Raw genomic sequence first — 9,760 nt, forward strand, 5'->3', positions numbered from 1 at the left:
TGTGGTAGAGCGTTTATTTTGATTGGCTATTTTCTGCATTTATCAAAAGTCCCATCAGGTAGCCTGATTTCAGATGTGTCCATGTAAACAGGATCATTAAGGAAATTGTTATTCCTGCAAAGCATGTAAATGTTTTAAACAAACTATTATATTAATCTGACTATCCACAATAATCATATTATTTTGTGCTTGTAACCGCGCTTCACGTCTCAATTGTCTCCAATCCTTCTTTAACCTGTCTCCTCCCCTTTGTCTACACTGACTGAAGTGGATTTAACATGTGACATCAATACGAGATCGTAGCTTTCACCTGGATTCACCTGGTCAGTCTGTGTCATGGAAAGAGGTGTTCCTAATGTTTTGTACACTCAAATTGGATCAGCTTAAAACAAGGCTGTTTTAAGCTGATCCACTTAAGTCAGTACCATGAGACTGCACCATCTATCAGTCAGTCTGAGGGCTCTATTCAATCTGTACCGCTGAAGATTGCACTATAGAAAGCTCATTTCCAATTGAGCGACATATGCAACAGTATACAATCTCCTTTAAAGCGGGAACATTGCCTTTAAATTTCAATCACGCTGAGCTTGATACGCTGACATGGATTGTATAGAACCCAAACAAATATTTCCAGTTCTTTCTCAGGGGACTGAATTTCAAGTCACTGTAAAACGTAAGACTTCAAAGTGTGCACTACAAAGCACAGGACGGTAGTAGGTTCAAAGGTGTTGTCGATTTAAACAACCTGAACAACACCCAGCTCAATAGACCTGAAGTAAAACCCTTTGTTTGGCTCACTAAAGGTTCAAACTCTTTTATTTTTTCAAGTTTAATTGAGTCTTTCATTGTCATTAACCATATCAAAGAGTACAAATGCACAATCCCGTAGCATTCTCCCCTCGGGAGATTTCAGTTTCAGTTATCTATGCAATGAACGTCTCCATTTTTTTAATGAATGTGGCGTTTATGGTTTAGTCATGCGTGGAGGTGTGTGCACGCCTGAATTACATCCTGTAGTTTACCCTCAGATTACAGTGAAACATGACTGAACTGGCTCGGTGCCTCAAGGCCATACAGAGTCAAGTTCTTCTTCAATAACCTAAAGTTCACCTAAAGCAGCAACAATAGCCATATTACTTCGTCTGGAGTAACTCACCTGCTCTGCAACATTTTTTTTTTTATTGTATCAAAAATATCCTTCACTTTTAATTACCCCCTGTATATAGCCTCGCAATTGTTATTTTACTGCCGCTCTTTAATTATTTGTTACTTTTTTTTAGGCATTTTCTTAAAACGACATTGTTGGTTAAGGGCTTGTAAGTAAGCATTTTACTGTAAGATCTACTACACCTGTTGTATTCAGCGCATGTGACAAATACAATTTGATGTACTAGCAAAAGAGCCTTACAATGGGGACATAAGCTTGATAAACCCTTCACGGCGCTACAAGCCGGAGAAAGGAGAAGCCGAGGTCTGTTGAAATCGTTTTCTGTGTGGATAAATGTGTGCTGAGAAACACCTCTGTATAGTGTGCCCCAATGTACTACAATTGGCCCAAGACCTGCTTTCCTGTTCCCTGAGCCTAACTTCTGACCATTTAGCATGTATAAAATGACTGGTTCAAACTGACCATGTCATCCACCCTGTTAGCGGCTGTTTGCCCTGAACAATATATCAACAGTGTAATAATATGTCTGTAATAATGTATAATTGTCGACACGCCTATAACTAACCTCTCTCTTTCAACTGCAGCTAGCAGTTAAACTGGTCTAGATATGCGTGTCTGTGTGTAATCACAACAGGAACAGTTTTTTATGGCTTGGCCGAGAGATAGAAACTAATAGGGTGTAATGTGGCAATGTATGCAGTGCAGAATTAATCATAGAGACTGAACAGACCACTGTTGGATACCTTCAGTTGGATGCTATGTAACCTATGTAACCTACTGCCCGTGTATAGAACTTTAACTGTGTGTAATTGCCCCTGAATATACAGCATTAAGAGTGGATGTGGCACGTGACAAAAAGAGAACCATAAACTATAAGCCTCAGAGAGTTTCACAAACTCTTAAGTGGCCAATGCAACATTTTCAACTTGATCTTACAGTGATATTGATTTCCTGCTCTCAAGAAAGGCTGTTGGAATGGTGTGCGTGTGTCTGAGAGAGTGCCTGTATGTGTGAGTGCATTGGGGCGTGTGTATGCTGCCACATGTACAGTGTCTGCGTAGGTAGGTGAGTGTGTCTAGGATATCTGAACAGGTGTGTGTGTATGGGTGTATTTGCTGTTGTGTGTGACTGATGGAATCCCCTTGTCCTCCTACTTAAGTGCTTTAGCCACGGCTGAGTAGGCGATGTGTATCTCTGTGTCGTTGGGGCAGGTAGAGGAGAACTCCTCGCGGGCGTACGCAGCGTCCAGGTACCGCCACAGGTTGGAGAGAGACTTAGGGATGGAGAAAATGCGATACTTCAGACACACCACCTTCGGGTTGGACAGAGAGACAGAGAAAAAGAGAAGAAGAAAGGGAGAGTTATTTCCCCCATTGCACATCATCCTGTAAAACAGTTTTGATTCATACATCTCTACATGCATAGTTCTAATGTTGCTTATAGTGTTCATAGTGTCATCTGTACTTTTTAGCTTTTAGCTTCAGTGTGTAAATTCTGCGTCAATATATTTAGTCTGTATATTCTGATTATTGTCCGTCTGTATATTCTGTTTATTGTGGCAGCACCATTTCACTGAGTCAAATTCCTATACATGCAAATGTATTTGGTGAATAAAGGTGATTCTGATTCTGAATACACGTATAATAACCCCACAAAAAGTAACATACAAAAAAGTTAAGACAAAAAAAGTAACAGTTATAGCCAATAAATATAATTGTGCATTTGTAGTCCAGACAATAATGATCAAAAGAGCCCATTGGATCTGCCTGAACACTATTGTGAATATGTCCTTGTGATCTTACTTTGCAGTTTTCACTTAAGTTACTACTGTACATTTGGGAACATTTAGCAAACAAGTGGTCCACCAACCCCAATTAATACTGATTTGATTATAGACCTCACGCTAGGCCACAAGCAGGGCTTAAAACAAAGGATTACCTTGACAATGTTCAGCTTGGGAAGCAAGTTGCAGTCGGCCAGAGTGAGGACCTGCCCATCCAGGAAGGGACGGGAGGAGGAAGTGACATCATCAGCGCTATTCTCGTCAATCTCGTCAGGAAGTGGGGAGCCAAGGTAGTCGTCTAGCTTCTTCAGGGCCTTGAGCAAGCCTTTCTCTAGGTCTGACCATGCAGAGAACACACAAAGTACAACACATTGATTAAGACTGAAACACGTACATAAACTGTAGTACGATCAAAGATAAAGCTCCTCAGTAGTATCACGCAAGTAAAGCCTTCATTGAGCTCCCTGTGATTAGACTGAAACAAACCTCTGAAAGAAGGAATTGAATGTGCTGCACCATGAAACAATATGACTCTTATATATAGAATAGTAATTATATTTCTATTGTGCATTCGGAAAGTATTCAGACCCCTTCACTTTATCTACATTTTGTTACGTTACAGCCTTATTCTAAAATTGATTAATTAAGCAATAAGGCACAAGGGGGTGTGGTATATGGCCAATATACAATGGCTAATGGCTGTTCTTGGGCACGACGCATCGCGGAGTGCCTGGACACAGCCCTTAGCCGTGGTATATTGGCCATATACCACAACTCCTGTGTCATGCCGTCGTAGGGAGGAGACCAAGGCGCAGCGTGATAATCATACATTTTTCTTTATTTAAAGAATGAACACTGAACAAAACGAACAAAATAACAAAACGAACCGTGAAGCTAATATGGCTAGTGCAGACAGGTAACTACACATAGAATAAGAACACACAAATACCCAAGGGAAAATGGCAACCTAAATATGATCCCCAATCAGAGACAACAATAAACAGCTGCCTCTGATTGGGAACCAATTCAGGCCACCATAGACCTACTTATGCCTAGGCTTACAAACACCCCATGACATACAAAAACCATAGACAATGCAAAACAAGCATACCCACCCTCGTCACACCCTGACCTAACCAAAATAATAAAGAAAACATAGATAACTAAGGTCAGGGCGTGACACCCTGAGGTGTCTTATTGCTATTATAAACTGGTTACCAATGTAATTAGAGCAGTAAAAATAAATGTTTTGTCATACCCGTGGTATACGGTCTGATATACCACAGCCAATCAGCATTCATGGGTGAACAACCCAGTTTATAAATGAAAAATGTTCCTCATCAATCTATAAACAATACCCCATAATGACCAAGCAAAAACAGGTTTTTATAAATATTTGCAAATGTATTAAAAATAAAAAACAGAAATACCTTATTTACATAAGTATTCAGACCCTTTTTTATGAGACTCGAAATTGAGCTCAGGTGCATCCTGTTTCCATTGATCATCCTTGAGATGCTTCTACAACTTGATTTGAGTCCGCCTGTGGGAAATTCAATTGTTTGGATATGATTTGGAAAGGCACACACCTGTCTATATAAGGTCCCACAGTTGACAGTGCATGTCAGAACAAAAACCAAGTCATGAGGTCGAAGGAATTGTCCGTAGAGCTCCGAGACAGGATTATGTCGAGGCATAGATCTGGGGAAGGGTACCAAATAATTTCTGCAGCATTGACAGTCCCCAAGAACACAGTGGCTTCCATCATTCTTAAATGGACGAAGTTTTGAACCACAAAGATTCTTCCTAGAGCTGGCCGCTCGGCCAAACTGAGAAATCTGGGGAGAAGGGCTTTGGTCATGGAGGTCACCAAGAACCTGATGGTCACTCTGACAGAACGCCAGAGTTCCTCTGTGGAGATGGGAGAACCTTCCAGAAGGACAACCATCTCTGCATCACTTCACCAATCAGAACTTTATGGTAGAGTGGCCAGACGGAAGCCACTCCTCAATAAAAGGCACATGACAGCCCACTTGGAGATTCTCTGGCCTGATGAAACAAAGATTGAACTCTTTGGCCTGAATGCCAAGCATCACATCTGGAGGAAACCTGGCAACATACCTGCGGTGAAGCATGCTGTGGGATGTTTACCAACGGCAGGGACTGGGAGACTAGTCAGGATTGAGGGCAAGATGAACGAGCAAAGTACAGAGAGAACATTGATGAAAACCTGCTCCAGAGCGCTCAGGACCTCAGACTGGGGCGAAGGTTCACCTTACATCAGGACAATGACCCTAAGCACACAGCCAAGACAACGCAGGAGTGGCTTCGGGACAAGTCTCTGCATGTCTTGAGTGACTCAGCCAGAGCCCGGACTTGAACCCGATGGAACATCTCTGGAGAGACCTGAAAATAGCTGTGCAGCAACGCTTACCATCCAACCTGACAGTTTTGAGAGGATATGCAGAGAGGAATGGGAGAAACTCCCCAAATACAGGTGTGCCAAGCTTGTAGCGTCATACCCAAGAAGACTTGAGGCTGATATCGCTGCCAAAGGTGCATCAATAAAGTACGGAGTAAAGAATCTGAATACTAATGTAAATGAAATACTTACATTTTTCAGATTTTTTAAAATCTGTTTTTGCTTTGTCATTATGGGGAATTGTGCGTAGATTGATGAGGGGAAAAAACAATTCAATACATTTTAGAATAAGGCAGTAACGTAACAAAATGTGGAAAAAGTCAAGGGGTCTGAATACTTTCCAAATGCCCTGTATGCTAATATCATTACAGCATTATTTGAATAAAAACAAAAAACATGGTTTAAAGGACTTGAGGCACAGTTGTAAATTGTTGAACCTAGAGTCATTTAAAATGTCCTTTTGAATCTTTGCACGTGACAATTGATGATCTGAGTAGAGGGTACAACATGCGACCGCTTTGTGAAGAGACGCCAAGCTCAGAGACGCCAAGTTCAGGGCATAATGCCATTAACAAAGACATTCCCTGCTGTTTTTGGAAAACAGAGACAGATTGTGGGAGCTTCTTGCAGGTGCTTGTGATGATACCAGTATTGCAAAAGAAAATCCATGAAAAAAATGAAAACACGAAGCAGGCCAAACTCTTTGGTCATTTAAAAACCTGATGTACGGTATATAAAACATTGTGTGCTATCGCTTGGAAAATAAATAAATGTGACTCTCGATGACAACATAATGACGTTTGTTTCCAACATTAGGGTTGTTTTCCTAAAGAAGTTACATCTGCTTCGTGTTTTGTTCCCTTGCCACAATACTAACGAGCATCGTGGTACTGGTATCGTCCCGGCCCTAGTGCTTGCTAGCATGCAACAATGTTGTTGCACATGAAGGGTCGGGCTCAGTTCATCCTGATTTGACATTGTCACTCACGGTCATGGAGCTGGGGGTTTGAATTCTTGATGTAGGCTGAGAACTTGGAGAACACGTCTAGGCCGGCTGTGTTAGACTCAGGGCTCCTGGATGCCAGGCGTGGGTACCTGTTGAGGGGGTGGCGGAGGCACAAAACATTTCAGTCAGTTAGGTATCACGAAGAAAACATATTGTCTTCCGAGAGGAACATAAAAAACGAATGTTAAATACATAAAGTATCAAAAGCCTTCATGCAAGTACAGTACATAAACGAACAACATACTCTACAGAGGCAAACAACAGATACAAATGATTCTTCAACACAACAATGGCACATGTAACATAGACCTGGAAGGGTATGAAACGTTGCTTGATACAAGTAGCAACATAACTGTCTGGTGGTATGATCAGAGGATGGATAGAAGGATAAAATGATGGAAGGAGTGATTACTTTGGAGGGGACAGGTTCTCCTCCAGGAACTCTTCTATCTTGTTGGTGTCGGTTTTCACCTCCGTCCCGTAGAGCAGGAAGGGGGGCTGAGCGCCAGGGGCCAGGTCCTTAAGGATGTCTGGTTTCCTATCAAGAGACAGAAAATGACAGAGGAAGAAACAGGAATGCTCTTTAATTATTTGTTACTTTTATTTCTTATTTTTTGTTGTATTTTTCTTAAAACTGCATTGTCGGTTAAGGGCTTGTAAGTAAGCATTTCACTGTAAGGTCTACACCTGTTGTATTCGGCGAGTGTGACAAATAAAATTGGATTTGATTTGAAACAATGACAGAATTAGAGGGAGTAAGAAAGAGGTAGAAGGTGGAGACATATGAGCGTATGTGAAAAATTCATACGTTTGTGACAAAAAAAGGGTTAAGTCCTACTATACTGAACAAAAATATAAAACGCAACATGCAACAATTTCAAAGATTTTACTGAGTTACAGTTCATATAAGGAAATCAGTCAAATTAAATAAATTCATTAGGCCCTAATCTGTGGATTTCACATGACTGGGCAGCGGTGCAGCCACCCCCTGGGGAGCCAGGCCCAGCCAATCAGAATGAGTTTCTCCCCACAAAAGGGTTTTATTGCAGTCAGAAATACTCCTCAGCCCCCCATCACAAGGTGCACCTGTGTAATGATCATGTTGTTCAATCAGCTTCTTGATATGCCACACCAGTCAGGTGGATGGATTATATTGGCAAAGGAGAAATGCTCCTTATCAGGGATGTAAGCAAATTTGTGCATAAAATGTTAAAGAAAATAAGCTTTTTATGGAACATTCCCCGATTTTTTTATTTTAGCTCATGAAACATGGAACCAACATGTTACATGTTTCGTTTATATTTTTGTTTAGTGTAGAAATGAGTTTACATGGGTACAAGATGGTGTATAAAGACAGATAGTAGCTTAGACATGTGCAAATGTAATAGAAATGTATATGTAATAGAAATACAGATTGATAGGTATTAGACCTCTTCATGTCCACGGTGGTGACGTTGAAAGTGACTCCTTTAAGCCACAGCACCATGAAGAGACGCTGAGAGAATGGACAGTTGCCAATGCTCTGGCCATCACTGCCTGCCTAGAATGGGATAGAAGTCCTTATATTATGGTCATTCATCCGAACAAGAAGATCATATACTACCGAAGATCGATAGGGGAAGTCAAACAGGGATCACATGGTTCTAGATTAATTCTAAACATAAATATGGGCAACACTATAAAGTTGCCTACATAAGCAAAATGATTTGGAATTGTACATAGCTTAGATGTAACATGTAAGGTGAGTGAGAATGGAAGTGACAATAATGTGTGTAGTTTAAATGTTTTCATAGGAGGAATTAAACTGTTTTAGTCAAATATACAATGCAATGTGTGAAAGAGTAGGGCCTGTGGGTCTCTTGAAATTTGAATGGTGAGAAAATGGACAAGAAGTCAGCATTTTAAGCTGCTACCACAAGGACATCTTTCATACATGAAAAAAAAAAAACTACACATCTACATATTCACAGAGAAATCATTATAGGTCATGGACCATGAAAGCAGGAAACAATATTCACTATTTTTATATTGGATAATTTCCTCAGAATGACCACACCCCTGGTGTCACGCCCTGACCTTTGCGAGCCTTTTTATGTCTCTATTTGATTTGGTCAGGGTGTGATTTGGGGTGGGGATTCTATGTTCTTTAGTTCTATTATTTGTATTTCTATGTTTTGGCCGGGTAGGGTTCTCAATCAAGGACAGCTGTCTATCGTTGTCTCTGATTGAGAACCATACTTAGGTAGCCCTTTTCCCCACCTGTCTTTGTTTGTTGGCACTATAGCATTTAGCTTCACGGTTGTTTTGGATTGTTTATGTCGGCGTCATATGAAATAAAGGAATATGTACGCTCACCACGCTGCACCTTGGTCCTCTTCATTCAACAGCCGTGACACCTGGGCTGCTCTGGCCAGTTTACTAAATATAGATTTAAGGAGCCTATATGGCATATGTATTAATGTACATTTAATAAGATTCGTACATTTTCTGGCCATTCAACTGAAGTGCCAAATGGAGTACATCAATAAGCATAGTTTCTGTTAATAAATAGCCCAATGTAATTCTATCTTATTAAATATAGGCTATTGCCTGCTATGAAAGCCATTAGGCCTTCTCTAGGCATTCCGTCTTCGAACAAATTCCGCGAAGGACCAGTGACAACTAGTGACAACCTTCTCACCGATAGGTAATCTTGTTTTAGAAATGCTTGGGCTATTATGATGTTTCAGTAAAATAGATGACACCGTAGACTACCACATAGTGACATGTTGATAGCGTAATGTAATGGCGCATTGTTTACAAAGTAACGTGTCCAAGATATGATTATGCATATCAGAGCAGAATGGATTTTGAGCTTACCTTAACAAAAAGTTCAACTTGAAGTCTATCTTCGTCACTCATCTTTTTGTTTCAAGTGTTGCCGCTGGAACTGGAAGACCTAAAGGTGACGCAGGGCAGTTTAGTTTTGGGAGGGGAAACACCTGTCAATGTGCAGTCTTACACACATTTTTTTTTATAGGCCTATTAGGTTAATTTCAATAATAAACAGAAAACCGATGTCAACCAAGGGCTTGGCCGCACTATCTGCTATGACAGACATATTCTGTAGCTTATATAAACGAATACAAACAAGCATCAGAAAATACGGTCTTACTGTAAACCGTTATGACTTAATAGCAACCTTCCAAGAGATTTTGTTGAGTAAGAATGTAGTCTAAATTGTAACAAATGTATAATTTCCTTACCTCGCTCACGTTATGTGTGGGACTTGCAGTAAACGTCTTGTCAGTTTCCCCTCCCTCTGTGTTGCTCGCTACACGCTCATTCCTCCATTTCCTGGTGGTGGAAGGTCCCCGTACAAGCCAATACTCAACTAGCAAC

The 9,760-nt window shown here is 40.7% G+C and overlaps 1 protein-coding gene across 3 annotated transcripts; it reads right to left on the reverse strand.

Annotated features, from left to right (window-relative positions):
• On the reverse strand, window positions 1–9,760 carry LOC139554464 (chloride intracellular channel protein 1-like). Of its 3 annotated transcripts, XM_071367275.1 has the most exons (8): window positions 9,625–9,743; window positions 9,239–9,317; window positions 8,735–8,818; window positions 7,810–7,919; window positions 6,792–6,917; window positions 6,362–6,468; window positions 3,107–3,288; window positions 799–2,480 (listed from the first exon to the last, which is right to left on the reverse strand). In XM_071367275.1, the coding sequence occupies exons 4-8, from the start codon at window positions 7,863–7,865 to the stop codon at window positions 2,319–2,321; spliced, it is 633 nt and encodes a 210-aa protein (XP_071223376.1). In that variant the 5' UTR covers window positions 7,866–7,919; window positions 8,735–8,818; window positions 9,239–9,317; window positions 9,625–9,743; the 3' UTR covers window positions 799–2,318. The 3 variants fall into 3 exon arrangements, with proteins under 3 accessions (XP_071223374.1, XP_071223375.1, XP_071223376.1); XM_071367273.1 differs by lacking the exon at window positions 8,735–8,818 and having other exon boundaries at window positions 1–2,480; window positions 9,625–9,760; XM_071367274.1 differs by lacking the exon at window positions 8,735–8,818 and having other exon boundaries at window positions 1–2,480; window positions 9,634–9,750.

Source organism: Salvelinus alpinus, chromosome 26 (genome assembly GCF_045679555.1).
Source record: "Salvelinus alpinus chromosome 26, SLU_Salpinus.1, whole genome shotgun sequence".
NCBI lineage: Eukaryota > Metazoa > Chordata > Actinopteri > Salmoniformes > Salmonidae > Salvelinus > Salvelinus alpinus.